A 21,389-nucleotide genomic window follows, 5' to 3' on the forward strand; every position below is an offset into this window, starting at 1 on the left:
TCATTTTCCTATTAACAAAGGTGTATCATCAATTTAATATAGAATAAAATAATAAATAAATTATTCATAGTTTTATTTATGTTTTTTTGATAATCGTATTCCAATGTGTGTTAAAGTGGCGTTAACTCAAACAGCAATTTGTCAAAACAATTTATTTAAAATCGGTGAATTAAATTACATTCGTATTCTTTTCACATAGTAATACAAATAAACAGATTCTATACAATTAATAAAGTAAAAGCAGAATTAAAACAAAAATTCAAAGGAATATCAAGAGAGCGCCAGAACTCAGATTGACAGTTCTAGGACAATTCAATCAAAACATAAATACAGTTGTGTATTTTTTAGTATAGCATATCACTTAAAGTACAATTTATTTTTCGAATATTTACAATATACAAGCCACTCGTTGACTCCGCCGGTTGTTAATCAAAGACAGTTGGGTGACAGTTGCGTTTGCTGAATCATGCCAAGTAGCTGTAGGTGTCCTTCTGACCCTCAGTCCTCTCCAGATACTCCTTCTCGATCAGAATATCTATGCATTTCTGCAACAAAACACAAATCAAACACACAACTAATACGAGAAATATCATCACCTTGATGATGTGAACCCTCGGCTTGAACCTTGACGACAACTGGTTCAAAACTTCAGCCACCAACTGTTGATGTTTCAGTATTTTCCTCATTTTCATGATTCGTACAATCGCGGCTTGAATCAGCAACTTCCTGTCCTCTTCAATATGCTTGTGAGTTGTTTCTTGCTCCATCTTTAGCTCGGTCTTCATCGGAATATTGATATTGACCCGAAGTTTTTTACTGGAAGAAAAACTCAAATCGGGGGACACCCCTGGCGCGTAAACTCACTTTTTATATCCTAGGAAAAGGTTCACAACCGAGTGTGGCGCGAGCTCGTTCTCGTCATCATCGCAAGTGATCAGCTTCGCTTTAAGTAATATCTGTATGACCTGTATTAGGAAATCTGTTTTGATTTGTGTATTCTCCTCGAGTTGAGCTATTGTCCAACTTTCAGACACGTTGAACTGGAGCAGCACAGCCATTTGAAACGTACTAGCTTGGAGTGTGTATCTATTTTTAAAACAGTTCGTGTGTAACTCTCCTTTCGACATGTTATACAGCCAATTTAATTTCCGGCCCGAATGCTGACCGGAATAGAAATTTGTAAATCTATGAACACTTCTTTCAAGCTGCAAACGTACAATTTATCTCCCAACCCTACAACAAGCAAAAAACGCACCTCGGTCGGCAATCCGAAGGTGAAAGATTGCTGGAAAGGCCATGATCCGGAAGATAACACTTGAATACTAAAATCTATGTCTAGGGTTTCGTTTGATTTTAATAGATGACTTTTGAATTGCTCGTTCAGATCTTTAGACACGCCAATGTCCTAAAAAAATACAGATTACGCCAAAATCAACGCTTTCAAGGCTGTTTTTCGAAAGAATTAACGATAAAATGGCCCAAAAATGGCAACATAAACCGTCATTAAAGTAGTGACTTTTAATATTTTTTAGCATTTGAAATTTCAAAATTATTTCATAATAATCATTTGAGATCTCCCGACTTATTTTAATGAATTTTCGGCTTATTCCGGAGGACTTTCGCAAAAAGAAGCATTTCTGAGTGAAAAACGTACAAAAAACAAGAAAAAAATTTAAAGTTCAATTTGTATTTTTTGGAAATTGTCAAATAAAAAGTTGAAAAAATTAAATTTTTAGCCAAAAACTTGGAAATTTAGCAAGACAAAAAGAAAGTCGCCTTCAGTTCAAAGTTACCACTGAAATCTCCAAAAGGAGAGCAGGCCTTGAAGTCAGTCATGAAAAACGGAAGAAATGCGTATAACCAAAGTCACTTTGCAAAAAATTATGTTTAAATTCGCATTTCCGTTGATTGTTTGTTTATCGATATGATAAATGTGCAGAAAATCGTTTATAAATGTCTCGTATTAACGCAAATTGTTTATTAATAGAAAATCATTCATTCTCGGGGTCATCAATGACCAATTAAAAACCAATTGTACCAACTTGCCTGGAACATCCTTTGCAACTTGGAGGTGTACTCAAACCCGCATGCCTGTTTCAGTTTTGAGATCATTGAAGCTTCAGCATCGTCACTCGCCGACATGTGCTGGACCAATCGCTTGGCCAGCATTTTACTGTAGAACTTTTGAAAAACGTCCTTATCTTCGATATATTTGAACACAACCATCTGAAAACACAATCAAAACCCCACCCAAAACAAAACCTCGTTACATACGACTTGGTTTAACGTATCTTCGAGCTCCGCCTCCTCCGGATTCTTGCTCGACTTCTTCAGCAGCAAATCACAGTATTTCGCGAGCAATTCCGGCGATTTGCTGCTCGAATTGGCTTTTTTGGTAACGGCATTGGCGTTGATGAAACGACCACATGCCTTGTCCAAAGCCGCCACAAAACCGCTATCGTTGTTGAACGCCACCAAAACAAGAGCGTTGTACTTCTTGTGCACCTCCAGAATCGTGTTGACGTAAATTTTCGGGTCCTAAATACAGGTTATTAAAAACTGGGAGTTGTAGTAACAGTTAGTTACATTATGGGCGCTTTCTCCGCATTTTTCAATCGCTGAGAGCCCCTGAGCTGCGATATGTTGCTCGAGAAGCGTCCGTAATTCCCCTAAACCGTCCGGAATCCGCGCTACCAACGAGTACATCCGACCCAAATCCTCGTCTTTGTCGGCGTCCAACAACTGCTGGAACTCCGAATGGAACATGTCGAGGTGCTTTTTAATGAGGACTCTTTCGCAGGTTTTGGCTAAACGGCCGCTTGTTGTTTCGTGTAGATAGACTTGGACGCGTTTCTGTTCTTCGAGGAGACGTTGTTCGGCCTTTTTCATGTATTCAGTGACCGGATTTTGTGCTAGGAAGTTGTTACTCTCTTTTAGGTAGAAGCGTTCAGTGTCTTCCAGAAACATGTTTTCGAAACTCTCTTTGTACACCGATAGGTTCGGTCCTTTGGCCCCTGGTTCCTCCTCGTTTAGGCCCAATTCCACGTAACAGTTTATCACGCCAGAGACTAAACGAGTGTTGATTGTTTCGCCGTTGCGCTCGCGTTCGATCAGTTTCAGAACGGCAGTTGTTACCTGGTTTGAACGGGGGAGAAAAATAAAAACGACAGCCCCGGATAGGGGCTTGCAAACTCTCAATATTTACTAATTTAAAACGAAAGCAAAAACAAAACTTTTAAAATTAATATAATTCTATTTATTACCTCAGAAGTATTTTTTTTATTTCATTTTTCTGAGGATTTTTCCATACCAGATTAGCTAGCGTAAGTGGGCTAAAATAAGTTTATTTTTACCGTATCGCAAAAAATTATAAACACACATTAAATGCCTGTTTTTCTCTATGCAAGTAAATCTTTTCAAAATTTTTACAAGTTCCTTATACGCAATCAAAACAAATTAATTAATCGTAAGCGACTGAAAAAAATATTTCAAATTTTGATTTATGTCAAAATTACGTAGAAAACATTGTAGCTAGCCTCAAAAAATCCTCCAAAAAGTTGGATGATCTCACATTAAATTGTAACCAAAAACATTCAGGCAAACCAGCCCTTAATATTAATTTATTAATTTTAAGAAATTGTAGAAAAAATATGAGAAAATTCACATACAGGGTGAGTCAATAGTGGGTTAAATTTAAATGTTTTTTTGACCTTCATGTGGAGTGTAATCTTTCAAATTCAAAATGTCAAATCTTCCTAAAGGCTCCAGATCTTCAGCTACTCATACTCTCCGAGATTATAAATATATTTTTGAAATTTATTAAAGCTTTCATCAAAATCGCCTTCTGCTGAATTAGCCGACTTTTCGGTTCTTTTTGGATAATTTTGAAACTGTTCTCACCTTCTAAATTAAATAAAAAAAAAAGAAGTTAAATAAAGTACAGTGAGCCGTAGATGACCCCTCGTTTTTCCCTTCCCCATAAATATTGATAGTTTTCCGCGCGAATTTGTGGCTAACCTGTTTGTTTAATTGTTTGAACAGATGATCTCGCCATGTCACCAGTGCGAGCTGATAAATTTCGTAGATTCCTTTCCTTCCCTCTTCGCATTCTCTCTTCACCCAATGTCGATTCAAATACGAGCAAATACCATTCAGAACCTTGCTACTGAACTGATACTCCTCCCATTGACGCGTATAAAATTTCAAAACGCCTTCACCCATCCGATTCATCCCGTCCTAACAGAAAAAAAAATGAAAAAATTGATTTGTAAATCTTCCGGTTTCGAAATTACTACGCAATAATCAAATCACGTCAATAATAACTTGTTTTGCTACATGTCTGTTTCCGCCTTTATTGCGTTAATTGTGTTTTTATTTGTGCGGCGGACCAAACAATACGCATCGAAACAACAAAACGCAGTTGGTTCGCAAACGTGGATTCATAAATTAATAAAATTATATTCATATTTGTCCAGTACGTTTTTTTTTTTCCAAACAGTTAAAACAGATAAGATTACTGAATAATTCACTCGAATTTTTTATCTTTCTCTGGTGTCTTATTCGAATTGAGATTCCATTAAGGTGGGTTTAAAAATAACACGTATTGTTATAATTACCTTTTAACCAAGGTTAATGACAGAGTTTAACTGGAATTTGCATGTAAACGTAAAACATTGTAGTCTTTACAAAAAAAAAATTCCAAAGAAATTATTTTGTCTCAAATCGCTCAGTTTATTTTATTTAAACCACAACAACGAATATTTTTTTTAGATTTTAGTAAATTTCATCATAGATTTTTTCCAACTTGTTCGTTCATAAAAAGCAAAACAATTCACGACTAGGCTTTTATTACTGTCAAGATTTGCTGGCGATTATTGCGTCAAAATCATGATTCATTCAATTTCTTGTTTCACAATCTTATTCCGCGCTCGATTAACACGACCTGAACCGTCTCAACTAATTTACGAGTCGTTCCAACAGATAACGATGATAAAATGTGAACTTCATCCTTTGACCAATTTAAAATTGTAATTTTCGTTATCCCTTCGTGCATTATTCAGTCACACTTTCTCCACGCTTCCACTTAATATTTTAACACTGGCATTTCGTTTTTTTTTTTTTAATCAAAAACAGATATTCCCTCGATCGATAAATTAAGCGTCACCGGAAAATTTCCTCAACCGAAAATTAGTCTTGCATCAACTGCGGTAATTACAGCACGAAACGTCACTCAAGGAAAAACAACAATTCTGCAATTTTCGGTATTTTTCCCCGATTTTGTTATTGCCAAGTGCACTTCTTATCCGTCGACCCTTTGAACTTTCGCTGGAAATAATCGCTGACCTGAATTTTCACCGAAAAACGTATTTACTTTCTTGCACCGAAATTTTGTAATAAAGCGGAAGTAAATGTGGCGCCATTGCCATAGCTCGTGACCAAACAACATTCAAGATAATTAACGTTAAAACACTGTTGGAAACGAGATTTTTTTTTATCTGTGGCGAATCGATAACGTTGCGTAATTGATACCATTATAAAAATATGAAATATTCAAATACGTGGTCGTTCAACTCGCAACAAATTCAATTTTTATGATGCGAGGGGTTTGTTTCGATTGTGTGAAATCCAATCCATTAGATTTTCGTTATTTCAGGATCGTTAGTCCTAAATTAATTGTTGGCACATTCTTCCCTTTGAAATTTTAACTCATTTCATTCTTGAACTGCGTCCAATTATTTTGGGACGGAAACCAAAAATAATGAGTGATTTATTGAGATGAATTTTCATTCATTTGAGATAAGGAACTGGCGGTGGCAATCGCCCACACACCACGAGCAAACAAACGTTTCTTCTACAATTAGCTCACGCTGTAATGTTATCAGAATGTTATCATTTTCACAAAATATTACCAGCACCATCAATAAACTGAAGAAAATTAAGATAAATAATAAGATAAGATTAACCGTTTTAAACAATCTTCTAGAACAAACACAGAATCATAATCAGATTGAAATTTAACTAAAAAAAATGTAAAACTAAAAAATAGTCTTATTGAAATGGACAATAATTCTACTTTAGAAACATTCCTTTAAAAATACCACTTACCACCACCAAAAAATTGTTCTAAAACGCAACAATTTGTGTTAATTTAATTGTTTAAGAAAGTTAAGGTAAATAAAACTAAGCAGCCTTTAAACAAAACCTTTCACAAAGCAGAATATAAATACAGATTAAAATTAAAGTAAAAAATTGTAAAATCAAAATTCGAAAATGTATCGAAGTGATATTAAAAATAGCAATTTTTACGTTCAAAAACATTTTTTTATTAAAACTATCAAATTAAAACTAGTCAAATTAAAACACACAGTCTAGGAGTCGAATTATTTAAGAAATTGAGAATAAACTGCATACACAGTTCATTTAAAAAAAAAAGCACATTTTTTGCATCTCTGAAAAACTGTAACTATTTAAACTTATCTGGCGTTTATCTGACGATTGTAAAATCCACCCTTAGTTAAATATCATATAATTATTACAATTTGAATAAACTTGAACAAATATAAAAAAATTATAATAATGTCTTCTATCCGTAACAAAAATATCCAGTTTTGAATAAATTTATACTCGAAAAAGTAAATAACCCCAAATTTCAACTACAAGGATGACATAAAAAACAACAAATACATAGAAAAATATCCTTAAAAACTAGCAAAGTGCTTTTAAGCAATGATGCAATGCATATGTCTCATTACTATTGTAACTTTTTTTAAGATAAATGTAGAACAGACAAAATAATCGGCAAAACCAAAGCCTTGGTAGAGTCATCACATCTCTTTAATTCTCTCGTTAATTCTTTAATTAGGAGTAAGATAAACAGTAGAGCAAATCCTTGTGTTTAACAAATTTAATTCTGACCCAGTGCATAAAACTTGGAAACAAAAACATGTACTTTCGTTAGTAGCACAATTCCGGTCATATTTCCCGTTTTTTGGGCGAAAATGAATGCAAAAGGCTTACACTCAGCAGAGTCACCAGATAGTTCCTCAGGAACTCCCTGATCCTCTTGTAGAGCTCGAGGCCCACGAGCTGGGCGCCGCCCCCAACCTGGCTCTTCTTGTTCTTGGTGGAGATGCTGGAGGAGCCCCTGCCATTGGCCTGCTGGTGCACCGAGGTGCAGTAGTCATAAACATGGGTGTACAGCTGGATGTAGAGGTACTTGGGCATGTGCTGCTGGCTGTATGCATGCTCGATCCCCGCGTGCAAATCCCCCCAAATCTGATCCAGGTCGATCTGTTTGAGCCCCGCTGTGTTATTGACGGAATTTTTATTCGACATCTCCTCAGCACTCCACAAGCAAAACGTTCGCACTCTGAAACCACCAAGACAAAGATCACGCCCGGTCAAAACGGCACGTCCGATTCGCAAGTTAGAAAGTCACAAATGGAATTTTTCGAATTTGTCTTTCACCTTTTGTTTGTAAAGCTGCACCATAATTATGGATGTATTATTTATGAGTTGGGTTTGACTCACCTCGGATTCCTATATCATAACAAAAATTTACACTATATTTACAAGTTTTAACAACAACGTGGAACTTTAAATTTACTTTAGGTGGCGAAAATAAAAAATTTATTGTTGCCTATTTTGAGATACAAAAATTGACAAATCTAAACCCCGTGAAGTCGGACGCACTGCCACGACATGCCTGCCAACCTCTCCCAGTGAAAGTCATCCCGGAACCGCGCCTAACGTCACGGCGGTAGCATAACCCCAAAACGCGCCAATTTTACCGAATAACTAGCGTTTCCACAAGTGTCACGCTAAAATAAATGTGTTCCACCGCTCGAAAGACACTTAACTCACCCTAGCGGGTCCAAAACCGCCCCAAAAGTGTTTAATTACCAAACGTGAAATTTGCGGTTATGTTAGAGTGCGCGGGAAATTGAGCCAAGCCAGCAATGGGTATTTTGGGCTTATCGAAACTTCTGGCCGATGTGGCCCCCCATGCCATCCGCGAGGGCGAAATCAAGCACTATTTCGGTAAATAACCCCCTTGTTTACTCAATAACTGATTTTTAATCCCAGGCCGCAAAGTGGCAATTGACGCCTCAATGTGTCTCTACCAGTTCCTGATAGCCGTCCGCAACGAGTCCGGTCAGTTGACCTCAGTCGACGGCGAGACCACCTCTCACCTCCTCGGCACCTTCTACCGCACAATCCGTCTCATAGAAAACGGCATAAAACCCGTTTACGTTTTCGACGGTAAACCCCCCGAATTAAAATCAGCCGAGCTCTCCAAGCGCCAAGAGCGCCGCGACGAGGCGCAGAAAGCCCTCGATAAAGCCACCGAGCTGGGGGACGCCACAGAAGTGGACAAATTCAACCGGCGCTTGGTCAAAGTGACGCGCCACCACGCCGACGAGGCCAAACAACTACTCACCTTGATGGGGGTTCCGTATATTGAGGCCCCCTGTGAGGCGGAGGCCCAGTGCGCGGCTATGGTCAAAGGGGGGCTGGTCTATGCCACCGCAACGGAGGATATGGACGCGCTGACGTTCGGCTCAAATGTCTTGCTGAGACACTTGACGTTTAGCGAGGCGAGGAAAATGCCCGTCCAGGAGATTCATCTGAGCAAGGTCTTGGAGGGGCTTGAGCTGGACCAGAAGGCGTTCGTGGATTTATGTATTTTGCTGGGGTGCGATTATACGGAGAGTATTAGGGGGATTGGGCCCAAGAGGGCCATTGAGTTGATCAAAAAACACAAAAGTATTGAAGAAATTTTGAAAAATATCGATGTGAAAAAGTACCCCCCGCCCGAGAATTGGAACTACGAGGGGGCCCGACAGCTGTTTGAGGAGCCCGAAGTCATGGATGCGGCCAAAATTGAGGTACGATTTGACAAATTCAATTTTGAAAAATATATATATATATATATATATATATATATATAATTCAGATACTACATTTAAATCACCAGGTCTGGTGTAAATTAAAAAGAAAATATTTAACAAAAAATTATTTAAACCGATCTTGCACATAATATCTGTTTCAAAACTATAAAAACAACTGTGATATTTCACAAAACCTCAAAAATCTAAGTGGGCTGTTGCCATTTTTTGTGTAAGTTTTAAAACAGCAAGTAGGCTCGTTCGCTTTTTTTTTCATTTGACAGTGTCAAAAATAGAGCCTACTTGAAGAACGCCGTTTTTTTTTCTCTAGTTGAAATGGACCGACCCTGACGAAGAGGGCATGGTGAAATTCCTCTGTGGCGACAAACAATTCAATGAGGAACGTGTCCGAAACGGCGTTAAGAAATTACTAAAATCACGTTCGACCAGTACTCAGGGCCGGCTCGACGGGTTTTTCACCGTTTTGTCAACAACGCCAGCTAAACGAAAAGCCGAAAACAAGAAAGAAACACCCAATAAGAAAAAGAAGACTGGTGCAGGTGCCGGCAGAGGGCGTGCTAAACCCAAGTAATAATCTCAAATATTTATTTTTATAAAACTTAAAGATCTGCCTCATTCCATTTTATTTACTAGTTCTTGTAACAGTGTGTTATTGCATGCGAACGTTCGTTTTTTTACGTAATTTTTTGTTCTGATCTGGAAGAATACACAATATACTTACATTATTTTCATCAAGTGTTTCACATACCAGATATTTCGTGTCCAAAGTGTTGTCACGTTTGGCTAAGTTCCATAAATTTAGCGCCAGAACTAGCATTTGATTAGTCAGGTCGTTCCTCACGGCCAACTTTACGAACAATTCGATGGCAAAAGTCGACTGTTTGGTGCACGGTCCCAACGACTGTAATTTACTCATCAATTCGTTGGTCACAACTGAACAGATTTTATTAATTTCGGCGATAAATTTCTTATCAGAACCGTACAAAGAATCGTTTGATTCAACTAGAAAAAAGTAATAACCAGTGTCACCAACCTAAATTCCTTACCTTTATCGATGTGGTAGGGGTACCACTCTTGCGCCATCACACTCAACATGTCAATGACACTCAAATAAATCGAAATGAGCGAAATATTCGACTCCCAACTGTACCCTTGTAGCACATTCAAAAGCGCCCTCGTCAAGTTAAGAACACTACAGTCGGGATTATCGGGCACTACCAACAAAATCGACAAAAACTGTTTAACGTACGGAATGAGTTCGCTTTCGGGAAATTGCGTTTTGTCATTTTGTATCTCCGAAATAGTGGTCAAGGCGGCCTTGAAACACGCATCCGCTTGGCCCAAACAATGGTTAAACAGCGCCACCTGTCCCGAAAGCAGGTACAACCGCAAGCGGTGCTTGGCCGACTTGATGGAAGGTACAGTAATGAAGCAATAAGCGGCGCATGCGCGCACGAAATCGCCTGTTTTTCTCGTGTGTAGCCCTTTGACGATTTGGCGTGTTTTGACAGATAGGGCGTTAACACATTGTACCAATTGCACGAAAACTATGTCAATATTGGAAAAACTGGCACGAGCCTCAACGTAGAATGTCAATTGTTGTTCAAAGTCACGTCCGTAGTCAATTGTTTTGATCACATGGCATAAAATGTCGCCAATTTGTCGGTACTCATCTTCGGGGGTTAGCGCGTTAACAGAGTCGTGTAGAACAGTACAGAGGAACATGAGGGCGTTGACAACGACCGCGTCGTTGACAAAAATAAGGTTGCTGTTGCTTCCACTTAGCACTTTTTTGCACACTTCCACCCTTATTGATTCTTGCTGGAACAAGTCGATCAGCGGCAGGAAATTGTCCATGACAAGGAGGGCCTCAAAATCTTGGATATTTAAAACTATGTTCTCAACAACGTTTTTTAGTTGATTGTAATATTGTTCGTAGCTACGATCCGGCGCTATGTGGTCGATTATGTCGCCCAGTATAGTGTTTAATTCGCGATGCTATAAACAATAATAAGTTTTGACAAAAGACTTTGATTTTAACTAGTTCAAAAAATATGTTGGTGCGCCCTCTAATAGACTTACCGAGAAGTATTTGACAACGTAAAGTACCCAAGGCTCAGCGCATGCTATATACTCCTCGACTTGTTTTAAGCCCGTTATGTGTTTCCAAGCCGTGCTTAAAATCTGTCTTCGATGTTCCAACGGAGGGGGCGCCACACTCACACACAATCCCAACGTTCTTAAAAGGGAATGTAGGGGAATTCCCTGATCTAAGCAATGCTCGATCATTTCCAAAAATTGCAAAGTTCGGGCTGATATTAAATGCGGCTTGAAGGCCGACATGACCGTGTTAAGAATCAACGAACTGAAATTTTTTCATTAAAAAATTAATTTCTAAACTCTTTCATTTTAATGTGCATCAAGTAGGTTATGCAAGTCTTTCAATGCCTACTTCGATGCATATTAATACGAAAGGGAAAATTAATTAATTAATTATAAACCTATTCCCGTGCACTTTGCACCTCTCGAGGAGCTCGTTCAAGAGTGCATCGGAATTGTCGCACGCCACTGTTTGCAGCATATAATCAAGGGCCGGGGTGAACAAAGACATGTAAACCGATTGTGAGACTTTCTGTTGGGCTAATTCGCCCTTAACGCTGCGACTAAACAACTAAATTTAGGGTAGTTTAGTTGAATTATTCGTCCAACTTACGTGTTGGTAGTTTTGCAAAAACCGGTGGAAATTTTGTAAGAGATATTCCTTGTTTTTTATACGGTTGGACAAACTGCAACCGACTCTACAAAGGTAACAACGGGCGTAAACCGCCACAAGAGGGTTGCCAATGCCGTTAATCATATGTGTGAGGCGCCTTAAAGCCTCTTGGCACTCACTAAAAAAAATTACAGGAAACTGTAAATGCCGGTAGCTTGACCCACCTCAGGGAGAGGAAATAGTACGACTTCATGAGCGCCATCTCGACGTATAGCCTCGGGACTAGTTCGCGAATCGATGCGATTTTGTAAAACCAGTTCAAACATGTTTCTTTTGCCGAATCTGAGACCATTTCAGGGGTGAAATCCTCCGGTAATTTCGTTTTTGAACCCAACCTAAAAATCAACTGACAACACTTTTGACATCATTTGCGGAACGTACTTGTGTGAATCTGTTTTCGTACTCAATCTATTGTAAACCAATTGTCCAAAAACGTCCAAAATATCCGTAATGAGTACAAATTTGCTAGGATAAAACGTCAAAACGCTAGTATCTGATAATAGTTTAGCACACTGTATTGCAATTTTTAATGCTTTGACCCTTTGTTCCGAATTCCAAGCTGAGACAAGTTCCCGGTTGAGTTGTTCAATCCTGTTCACATACTCAGTTTGTGACAGATCAAGCCTGGTTTGTGACCCCTCTTCTATGTAATCCAGCTGTTCAAGCCTGTGTTGCATTTTATCAACAGCAGTACTTTGCGCCTTGACGACAACTAAAACCAGTCGGTTACAACCGAAAAGTAGGAACCTGTAACCACCTTTATCCCCATCTGACAGAAAACTTGTAACAATTGAAATCTTCTCGGACGTTGTATATTTGGACAAAATCGACGCTTTTTTCATAGCCCACGCGTCGACTTCGCACTTATAATCCGATAATTTCTTATCTTGACTTGAATCAACCTTGTCCCTGCTCTAAAACCCCAAATTGAGAAAACAGTGTTATAAAAATCACAATGGAACCTCTTGTGCTGCAAGTTTTGTCAAAGGGTCCATTTCCTCGATTGCGAAGGCCGTCAAGGGGTCAACCCCTTCAAGGGCCATACTCAAAGGCTCCAAAATCACAGAGGGGGTGGACACGGGGGTCGTGCGACCGGTGCTGGGCTGCGACCCCAAAATCCGACGTGGAACGCGCTCAGTCACCTAAATTTATTCATAACACCCGATAGTTAAAAGAGTCAACTCACAATTGCCGTTTTAAGGGGGTGATCGGTGGTCTTGACCCCACTGAGTCCTTTTGTTTTTGCAGAAAAGTGCTCGTCTGTGCATGTTTTCCTACAAGTTTCGCGTAAAATATTCAATTTCACGCTAAATAACCACTCACCATTCTATGTTGTAATTGCTACTCATGTTTTTCTTAATTTTACAACTTTATTGCCAAGAGACAGTTATCCTAACCTAAAACTTGAAGTTAAGGATTAGAAAGAGATGACTATTTTCCGTGCGTGTGCCACTGACAAGGATAGAGAAACAACAATTGTTGCCAAGTGTCAGTTTACCAAAACAGCAATTGGCCAGTGGCGGCTCGTTTGGAGAGACCACTAAAGATTATCGCACAAATTAACTCAAGTAAATAAAAGTTGACTAAAAAAATTGAAACAAGAGTGGGTTTTTGTAACTAAATTATTATTTATTGCATGTTATTGTCAACATGTGAATTGTAATTTTGATATACATTGTCACTGCTCTGTCAAATGCTGGATTTTTTCCTATCGGCAATAAAATAATTGTCATAAAATATCAATTTTCGCATTAATTTTTGTCAAAGTCGTCAATTCACCTTCTGTGAATTTCGAATATGAATGACTGTTTAGGTTGGCATTTCAGAATCTAATTTTAAACGATACAACTGGAATTTTGTTGACACTGTCAATTTCATTTTTGATAATTTAAATTAAATAGAAATTTCTGACGTCAAGATAAACCATATCCAATTTCAATGTTACAACCAACCGATGCCAACGAAATACTTGACTTCACGCGCCGCCACTGGCATTTAATCTTCAAATTTGTTTAATTATCGCTTAATTTTAGCTATTTTTCGCTTAATTTGAGCAAGTAAAATCGATTTAATGATTGCGTTAACGTCGACAATTTATAAATCGGGTTACGTAAAAAATGTTCGAATAATCGATGAGTTTATAGACCTTTGGATTTGGAAATTACCTCAAATTTCAATTTTTGATGTTTAGGAATCGCCACAAATAATCAACAATGTGTAATTTATGCAAATGTGAAGGAAGTAGAAATTTCTCGCTCTTCTCTACCTGGAGGAAGGTGTAAAATATTTAAAAAATGCAAGTTATTGCGTAAGACCGAATTTAAATAAATATCTAACCATAAACACGTGATAAGAAAGTGGTTGCAAGAGTAGGGACTGACCTACACAATAAATTTTTAACGTTACGTAACCGGATTTTCGACCGAGCATTCCAAGGTCACTGATAACCCCCATGTTACGCCACTGCCAATTAATGACCATCGTGGTAAATGATATCGATTAACACAAAATGCAACAAAGAAATTAAATTCAGCTTTATTTTTAAAACATAAACACACAAAACCGGTTGTGTGTCGAGTTGTTTGAATGCATCGCAAGAGATAAATGTTTGTTTTTGTTGGGAAAAAGGCTGGAACCCACCGAAAGCTTATAAATAAAATAACTAAAGATAAACAAGCGATTATGTTATTTTTATCCCATTTTTCCTCTTCGGAGACCTTGCAACAGTCGAGTGAAGAAGCACTCACTTTCCATCTTCCTTTCTCTTCTCCAACACACCCATCCCCAGCCTTTCACATGCAAATACACCCATTTATGGGCGCCCCAACAAACTAGACCAAAACCCGCTCTATAAATAAATCAAAAATGGAAAAAATGCAATCAGGGGCCCCCATCTCGCCAATTAGCCCAGATAGGAAGTGGGCTGGTGTCAGTCGCTCCTGTCATTTCGCAAACAAAGGCCCATCGCTGGGCTCAAATGGCCCACAAATCGTCCCATGGCCCATCTCCCAATGGGCGCATTTCCCTTTTGTGGTAAAATGGGCTGGGCGCCGTCCCCCCACCCCCGGGATAAACAACGCGGTGGCGACACAGCGCCCCAGTTGGGAAACAAACAAACTGTGCAACGAGAAAATGGCGCTTTCTGTCGAGTCGAGTGCATTTGGTGGTGAGGTCGCGGCGAGAGTGCTTCCAGACAACAGCCTTGTTTGAGCCGTTCGATGGTCTAATCGCCCCGAAACGAAGCCAAACGGTGAAAATGAGTGAAAAATCGTCGGAAAACGGGCCTGAAAACCCGGATGGAAAAACGCCTGCAACGCTTCCCCAAGGTGACGTCGTTCAACAGAAAGATGCGCGCGCACCGACCAGAAACGAACCCAAGCCGAAGTCGCCCGAATGCGAAATACCCACCAAGAAGAGAAAAACGAGACGCGGAAAATCCAAAAGGAGGTAGGAAAATCATTTTCCCAAAGAAATGGGCGCAATATATAAACGCGCCCTCGATTAAATTACGGGAAATGTGTCAAGGTCTAGAAAAATTTGAATTTGAAACCGGAAATGCAGCCAATTACACACTTGCAAATTGCGCTAATCTTATCGTAATTTGAGAAAAAGCGCCCATTTTAATGAATTTATTCAGTGTTTCCGTTTGACTTAATTTGCATAATCCCGAAACAAAAGAGCAGCGCCCGCAGGCCACTTGATGTGTCAATAAATCAAGTCGTATCTTCATGTCACGATTTTTTTCCGAAATAGAAAGTGTCATAAAATGAAACTACGACTAAAATGGCGTCGTGTTGTACAGGGAAAAAACATTAATTCTAAAACTTGTTCTTAAAGTAAAGCTACAATTAGAAACATTATTCACTGGGTGGCCTCCTATGTCAATTAAACGAAATGTCAATTTTATTGTTAAAGACTTATTATTATTATTAACTTTGTCAATTCCAAAAATCAAAAATATTAGCCGTGAACAAAGCACGATTCTCTGTTCATCTAAAAGAAATGTATTAAAACTCTTGCCAACATACAGGTGTTTTGTTTTGATTTTTTTTAAGTCTTAACCCTTGAACTGATTTAAAAAATATAAGGATATGTAAAAAGCTGAAAGGATATCCTAATAAGAACAAAAAATAATAGCATACCATTAAAAAAATATATGACGTCATATTATTTTAAGGACACTCTGTATAATCAAAAATATTTTCCTGAAATGCGTCGTAGAGTATAGTAATAACGTCTACGAAATATTACAAGCCTATCTTTATTAATAACTGAGCTACATAACACGGGAGCTGGGCTGAACCACCCTGTATATTGTCAAAAAAATTGAATTTAACCGGAATTGCGCTAATCTTATCAAAAAAAAACCTATCAACATTTTATAATATTATTTTACTGATAACTGATCTACAATTTGATTAATTAATAAGGTGCAGATTTTAATTTTGTTTAAGAAAATTTCGCAGTTCTGGGGTGTATTTCTATTTGCTAATAATTATACTGTTTTTTCAACAAGTTTGTAACCTGGATATTGTATGACAAGCCTGGAATATTTCCGCGTGAAATTGGCGGAATGCGGCGAAAAACCGCACTTTTCTTTCTGTTATCTGTGAATTCTCACAACTACACAAAGAATAGTTTGGGAAAAACGGTTTGAAAATTTGAATAACTACCGGTTTTTCATTGTCCGAATTCTATTGTCAAGTGTAATTTGATTATTATGATAATTGCGGTTTTTCTTATTTATTGAAAGTTGGAAGGTCTGTTACCATTAATAAGTGTGTCACAGAGGACAAAGATAATGTCAAATCATATTTTTCTAATCACCAAAGAGTAAAAAATTGTGCAATTATGACGTCACGTCACCAGGTCATGGAAGAGATTTTTATCTAAAAACTTGCACAATGGAAGTGTTAAAAAAAGAAATTAATTTGAAAAGCGTTTTGTGACGTCGCGAATTTGTTATTGCTCTATTTACTCAACTGTTAGTTGTGATAAGCTTTATGTCGCGTATTGAAAAACTCTCTCGTGCGGTGCGAAAAAGTGATTTTGAGCGGACGGTGGAAATAACCCTCCACTGGGAGTAAAATGTGAATTTGCTCCGACAAAAGAAACCAATTGGCGAAAAATTAGGCTAAAGTAAATAAAAAAACGAACGTAATTTCCGCTGAAACCGCTAATTGTCTGTTAATGGGGCAATTGGGGCAGATTTTTTACTTTCTCGAAGGATTTAGAGTATTGATCGTTTAATCCGTTGTTATTTAAGATAGTAAATACAAACCACGATAAGAGTGCAATAAATTGTTTCAAATCCCACTTCCTGAATTAATAATTAATGCAAATAAACATGAATTAAAAAGATGTTAACAGATAAGGTCGCTCATTATCAGTAAAAGTTAAACCCAGATTTACTGCCAAGTTGTTCACAATGTAAAAATTCTTTCGAATTCTCTTAAATGATAAACACACGTAACTTATCGTTAGAAGCATTCGAAACATTTTTTCTCAGATATTGTAATGACGTTGTCTAATAATGAAGCAATGAAAATAGCTGTTATGGTCGAGGACCGGACCAGTTCTTCATTTTCCTTTAAATATTTATCCTGAGTCTCGAACAAACAATGACTTGTTCTAATTGAAGAGTCAAACAAAATTCAAACTGGTCTCGCATATGTAGACCCTTCAGACGTGACGCATAGTATTTAAGTCGTAAAAAGGCACATCTCGCAACCAACCCTCAAATTTATAGCCAAAGTCTACCCTTCACTCTTTCATCGCTCGATTACGCCAAGCTTGATAAAGGGAAATCAATTCGTCTTTGTCGTTACGGAAAATTTTCACCACCAAATCTTTTCGTAAATATTTCAATTATTTACCTCATTAGAACAATGAAATGGAAAAGTCAAGTTTGATTAATCGAAGCGTAGCTACTTTTCGTGTCTGAGGCGATTAAAGGGTGGATAGTAACCGTTCCGTGTTTTTTAACTTACAATGACTTTGTAATATCGAACCTGACAGTTAAATAACACAAGAAGCGTTCCCGAAATCTCATTAACTTATTAATTTCGCTTGTTTTATTTCTGCGGAAAACCGATTTCGAGCAAGGCTCACATTTCTGCAATAAAACTGTAATATCTATTACAAATTGCTGTTTTTTTACTTCACAGTTTAATAACTTTGATGCTGTTTGCCTGGAGCTAAAAATATTTTATTAGAATATATCTGATGCTTGAAAAATCGTAAACTGTGGCTTATTTAAACCAAGACAGATTTGGTTCGATTCAGTTGCCCAAAAAAAAAAAGATAGGAGCAAATTTATAACGAATATCTAAAGTAAACAGATGTGAATTTTTAACAGTAGACTTGTGATAAAACACGTAATGAATAATTTACGTAAAAAATTAGAATAATGTATACGGATTTGGGTGATAATAAATTGACTTGCATTGTATTAAAATTTCGGGAACAAAATTTTCCCAAGAAAAGTCCCAATTTTAAAGTGAAATGCGTGTTTTCGCAGGTACCCGTACCAGAAGAACGGGCGCAAGTCCGCGAAAGTGATAAAACCAGAAGCCCCCTACAACAGCAACCAGTTCCTGTTGGAGGACCACGGCAACATCGAGGAGCTGGACGAGAATTTGAAGAACGCCGACCAACACTCGACAACATCCCGAACACGGGACTCCAGCTTCAGCGTGGACTCAGAAGGCGAGTTCTACTCGTCTCCGGACGACGAGGAGCAGTTCCTGATCAAGGACTTTGTCGATCAGTACGAGAGCGTCCAGGCGGAAAGACTGCAATCAATGTCGAAAGACGAACTCATCCAGGAGTACCTCATGCTCGAGAGCAAACTGGAGCTGCTGACGAAGCGGCAACGCAAAAGAGAGGTCACCTCCACCAGCTCGTCGGTGGAGCTCCAGAGCGAAGTTGAAAGACTGACGATCGAAAACGAAGCTTTAAAACGCGAAAACGCCGCGTTGCGTAGTAAGACTTGCAGTTCGGATTCGGAAGATTCCGAGACGGATTCGAACGACTCGTGCTCGAGCACGAGCAGTAGTAGTAGCAGCTGTTGCTCGGCCGAGGCGCCGCCGAGTCCCGTGCTCGACTACTCGCAGACTAATGGCCATTCAGCGAGCGTTGAAACCGTCTGAAGTGGGCTTTCATTTTTGAGTTTTGAGAGTTTTAATACCAGTGTTGTTTCATTCCTAAATTTTAAAGGGCTGTTCTCGATTCCAGTTTTGTTTTCGTTAGGTGTAGAGACAGTAAGTGTAAAGTGCTTCGAGCAGGTTTTTCGTTTCGTTTTTCGATTATTTATGGACATGCATCGCATCACAATAGACACTCTTATACATTGTCCTCCATAGTTACTTAGTCGGTTTTTTCTTTCAAATGTTATTAGTTCCACAGGTTCGGCCATTTTTTTGTATTATATCATTATTTATAAAAGATGTACGTTTTTATATTGAAATTTGTAGATAAGAAATCTAGATTTAAATTATTGCATAAATAATAAGTTAAAATGACGCTTACGACGTTTGAATTCTTTCTCTTTTAACCTTTGCCGCTGCTAGGGAGAGATATTACAGGGTGACACGCACCCTAAAGTTCAAAATGCCCAAGCAAGTTGGAAAAGTAAGTATTTTATTGATTTAACAATATTTAAAAAATTACGTAAACAGCACAAAGATTTCTGAAGCCTTTTAGTCAGAAACAGAATTAGCGAATTTCCAAAAAGTGAGGCGTTAAAATCACTCGTTTCTTCTAGATTTTGGCATTATTTTAGCCTTTTTCCATCGGTTTAGTACATTTTTCAAACGGAAACGTAATTTCTGAGCGAGTTTCGTTAAAAATTAAATTCATGTAACAACAACGTGCAAAAAAAATAATTATCCTTCAAATAGTTAAAAAATTGTTAAAAGCATAGGAAGTTTGGGGTTTTTAGACAGTTGGATGTGTGATATTTTTGGGATAGAAACAGTCAATTTGATAAAAATGTTGCGGTTTAAGTGAAACAGAAATTAAAATTTATTCTTAAGGAAACAACTTTTCGTATCAAAACGTAACAGTAAAAAACTTAGCCTATGTTTTTTTGCCCCTAACTTTGACCTTAGAAGGGGGGGCACTCGGATTAACCCCCTTGTAAAACTCCTTTAGCAAATTCATAGCCTCGTCGGCCCTAAAGCCCCCTTTAATGATAGTTTTCGGGTGCACAACCCCCGCAACATCAAACACAGTGCGCCCCCCAAACCTATCATTCCTACACCCAAAAACAATAGTTTGCACTTGCAAGTCAAACAACGCATTGATGCACATAATGCACGGCTCAACGGTCACAAAAACAGTCACTCCTTTAAAAAAATCAATCAAATTAAAATTATTTGTTTTGCAATAGTCGGTCACTTGCTCAATGCAGTTAATTTCCGCATGTCTTGTTGCGTTTTTTGTTTGATTGACTGTGTTGCGCCCAAAGGCGATTTCAGTGTTATTATGGACAAAAATACAACCTACTGGGACTTCCTGGGCTGCGAGGGCTTCGTAGGCGTGCTGGAAGGCTCGCTCCATGAATTCCTGCTCAGTTTTGGTCAGTAGGGGCTCCATCAGTCATGTATTTCAGCAAGTCGTGGTTTTTGAAAAAAGTTTCGGCCTTTTCGGCCCAGTTTTGGTTGTTTTTCGAGCGGGGGCTCGGGTGGGGCAACCTGATGACCCGGATGTTGCTGTTGTTGTTCTTCAAAGTGGCCAAAGACCGCTTCTCTGCATACTCCCCGATCCCGATAATTATTTCAGGCTGAAGCAATTCTATGATTTTAAAGTAGTGGCGGTCGCAGATTTCCTCCAAGACTTGGGTGTCCTGCAACAAAAATACATACAGAATAATTTCGCACAATTATTAGATAAATCATAAAAGCAAATTTTTTTAATTTTTGAACAAAGTTAGCAAATACCTTGATGTCCCTCGGAGTCAAGTTGCCCCCATCGCTCCTCAACATAGCGATCGGACAATAGTTATAAATGAAACAATTCTTGAAAAAATTCTCGGGACTGCCACACAGCTTTTTCAGCACGTTCCAGAGCCGGTCCCCGCTGACTTCCGAGCGGGTGCAGGCGAAGCCCAGAACGGGGCGCTGGGGGCACTCTTTCTCCGGCTTACCGACTTCTTCCTCGATTTCCAACCAATCGCGCACCGACTTGATCTCGCCGAAAGGCACCCCCGTCTGGCACATGCCGAAGGGGCCGGGATTCATGCCCAAAAAGAGCAGTTTTTTGGGGCCCTGGCAGTACTTGCGCACGTAGCTTTCGTTCGCCTTGAAGGCGTACTCTACGGGGTTGTAGACGTACGCCACCGGCGGCTTGAACCGGAGGGGCTTGAGAGCTGTGTTGAGTTCGAGCTGGATGTCCAGGAATTTTTGGGCAAAGTCGGCACGTGCGATTTTAAGGGGGTTATCAAGGGACGGCTTGGACAGCTTGCGCTTCAGCATGGTTAAGGGGCGGAAACTACCAACCTTTTCGATCAGTCCCATCAATTTTTGCGGCTTTTCTGGCTCCAGAAGGCAATTTTCGTGTTTGTTTGGTAAACATAAATTAAAACTACAGGTTCCTGTAATTTGGTAAAAAGGAGTACCAACGTAACTCATACCAACGTTTGGGATGGTTATGTGTAATGGCACTAATTGGAAGGTGTTTCAGTCATTTGTTTAAATAAAACGCAG

The 21,389-nt window shown here is 38.8% G+C and overlaps 6 protein-coding genes across 8 annotated transcripts; 2 read left to right on the top strand and 4 right to left on the bottom strand.

Moving 5' to 3' along the window:
• Positions 1-137: 137 nt before the first annotated feature.
• On the bottom strand, positions 138-8,578 carry Cul1 (Cullin 1). 2 transcript variants are annotated; one of them, XM_064355641.1, is made up of 10 exons: positions 8,441-8,578; positions 7,018-7,369; positions 4,018-4,236; positions 2,587-3,135; positions 2,275-2,538; positions 2,047-2,226; positions 1,256-1,405; positions 865-1,205; positions 597-816; positions 138-545 (listed from the first exon to the last, which is right to left on the bottom strand). In XM_064355641.1, the coding sequence occupies exons 2-10, from the start codon at positions 7,333-7,335 to the stop codon at positions 465-467; spliced, it is 2,322 nt and encodes a 773-aa protein (XP_064211711.1). In that variant the 5' UTR covers positions 7,336-7,369; positions 8,441-8,578; the 3' UTR covers positions 138-464. The 2 variants fall into 2 exon arrangements, with proteins under 2 accessions (XP_064211711.1, XP_008195314.1); XM_008197092.3 differs by lacking the exon at positions 8,441-8,578 and adding an exon at positions 7,531-7,685.
• Positions 7,715-9,640, top strand: Fen1 (Flap endonuclease 1). Its single transcript, XM_966828.5, has 3 exons — positions 7,715-8,040; positions 8,086-8,888; positions 9,220-9,640. The coding sequence occupies exons 1-3, from the start codon at positions 7,959-7,961 to the stop codon at positions 9,478-9,480; spliced, it is 1,146 nt and encodes a 381-aa protein (XP_971921.1). The 5' UTR covers positions 7,715-7,958; the 3' UTR covers positions 9,481-9,640.
• LOC660552 (uncharacterized protein) lies at positions 9,481-13,145 on the bottom strand. Its single transcript, XM_008197091.3, has 12 exons — positions 13,006-13,145; positions 12,869-12,956; positions 12,645-12,824; positions 12,440-12,596; positions 12,064-12,394; positions 11,847-12,017; positions 11,623-11,800; positions 11,411-11,580; positions 10,992-11,274; positions 9,956-10,907; positions 9,658-9,911; positions 9,481-9,605 (listed from the first exon to the last, which is right to left on the bottom strand). Exons 1-12 carry the CDS (start codon positions 13,029-13,031, stop codon positions 9,522-9,524), a joined length of 2,874 nt encoding a protein of 957 aa, XP_008195313.1. The 5' UTR covers positions 13,032-13,145; the 3' UTR covers positions 9,481-9,521.
• Positions 13,005-21,312, bottom strand: LOC660369 (uncharacterized protein). Of its 2 annotated transcripts, none has more exons than XM_064355642.1 (2): positions 21,183-21,312; positions 13,005-20,530 (listed from the first exon to the last, which is right to left on the bottom strand). In XM_064355642.1, the coding sequence occupies exon 2, from the start codon at positions 20,278-20,280 to the stop codon at positions 19,762-19,764; it is 519 nt and encodes a 172-aa protein (XP_064211712.1). In that variant the 5' UTR covers positions 20,281-20,530; positions 21,183-21,312; the 3' UTR covers positions 13,005-19,761. The 2 variants fall into 2 exon arrangements, with proteins under 2 accessions (XP_064211712.1, XP_971699.3); XM_966606.5 differs by having other exon boundaries at positions 20,625-21,306.
• On the top strand, positions 14,939-19,211 carry Hexim (Hexamethylene bisacetamide inducible). Its single transcript, XM_008197090.3, has 2 exons — positions 14,939-15,129; positions 18,203-19,211. Exons 1-2 carry the CDS (start codon positions 14,939-14,941, stop codon positions 18,831-18,833), a joined length of 822 nt encoding a protein of 273 aa, XP_008195312.1. The 3' UTR covers positions 18,834-19,211.
• Smug (Single-strand-selective monofunctional uracil-DNA glycosylase) lies at positions 20,293-21,158 on the bottom strand. The gene is made up of 3 exons (XM_064355313.1): positions 20,625-21,158; positions 20,379-20,530; positions 20,293-20,326 (listed from the first exon to the last, which is right to left on the bottom strand). The coding sequence occupies exons 1-3, from the start codon at positions 21,156-21,158 to the stop codon at positions 20,293-20,295; spliced, it is 720 nt and encodes a 239-aa protein (XP_064211383.1).
• Positions 21,313-21,389: the final 77 nt, after the last annotated feature.

The sequence above is a fragment of the Tribolium castaneum genome, chromosome 3 (genome assembly GCF_031307605.1).
Source record: "Tribolium castaneum strain GA2 chromosome 3, icTriCast1.1, whole genome shotgun sequence".
Lineage (NCBI taxonomy): Eukaryota > Metazoa > Arthropoda > Insecta > Coleoptera > Tenebrionidae > Tribolium > Tribolium castaneum.

What these genes read in the sequence shown, in the direction of transcription:
- LOC660369 (XM_064355642.1), bottom strand. Translation starts at nt 20,280, where the DNA reads ATGGAGCCCCTACTGACCAAAACTGAGCAGGAATTCATGGAGCGAGCC.
- Smug (XM_064355313.1), bottom strand. Translation starts at nt 21,158, where the DNA reads ATGCTGAAGCGCAAGCTGTCCAAGCCGTCCCTTGATAACCCCCTTAAA. An exon ending in TGACTCCGAGGGACATCAAG is followed by an intron (nt 20,531 to 20,624) that starts GTATTTGCTAAC and finishes TTTTTGTTGCAG; the next exon opens with GACACCCAAGTCTTGGAGGA. An exon ending in AGCAACATCCGGGTCATCAG is followed by an intron (nt 20,327 to 20,378) that starts GTTGCCCCACCC and finishes TGGGCCGAAAAG; the next exon opens with GCCGAAACTTTTTTCAAAAA.
- Hexim (XM_008197090.3), top strand. Translation starts at nt 14,939, where the DNA reads ATGAGTGAAAAATCGTCGGAAAACGGGCCTGAAAACCCGGATGGAAAA. An exon ending in CGCGGAAAATCCAAAAGGAG is followed by an intron (nt 15,130 to 18,202) that starts GTAGGAAAATCA and finishes GTGTTTTCGCAG; the next exon opens with GTACCCGTACCAGAAGAACG.
- Cul1 (XM_064355641.1), bottom strand. Translation starts at nt 7,335, where the DNA reads ATGTCGAATAAAAATTCCGTCAATAACACAGCGGGGCTCAAACAGATC. An exon ending in ATCTGGTGACTCTGCTGAGT is followed by an intron (nt 4,237 to 7,017) that starts GTAAGCCTTTTG and finishes TTTTTCTGTTAG; the next exon opens with GACGGGATGAATCGGATGGG. An exon ending in AAGATACGTTAAACCAAGTC is followed by an intron (nt 2,227 to 2,274) that starts GTATGTAACGAG and finishes TTGTGTTTTCAG; the next exon opens with ATGGTTGTGTTCAAATATAT.
- LOC660552 (XM_008197091.3), bottom strand. Translation starts at nt 13,031, where the DNA reads ATGAGTAGCAATTACAACATAGAATG. An exon ending in CAAAACTTGCAGCACAAGAG is followed by an intron (nt 12,597 to 12,644) that starts GTTCCATTGTGA and finishes TTGGGGTTTTAG; the next exon opens with AGCAGGGACAAGGTTGATTC. An exon ending in CTTTGGACACGAAATATCTG is followed by an intron (nt 9,606 to 9,657) that starts GTATGTGAAACA and finishes GTATTCTTCCAG; the next exon opens with ATCAGAACAAAAAATTACGT.
- Fen1 (XM_966828.5), top strand. Translation starts at nt 7,959, where the DNA reads ATGGGTATTTTGGGCTTATCGAAACTTCTGGCCGATGTGGCCCCCCAT. An exon ending in CGAAATCAAGCACTATTTCG is followed by an intron (nt 8,041 to 8,085) that starts GTAAATAACCCC and finishes TTTTAATCCCAG; the next exon opens with GCCGCAAAGTGGCAATTGAC. An exon ending in TGGATGCGGCCAAAATTGAG is followed by an intron (nt 8,889 to 9,219) that starts GTACGATTTGAC and finishes TTTTTTCTCTAG; the next exon opens with TTGAAATGGACCGACCCTGA.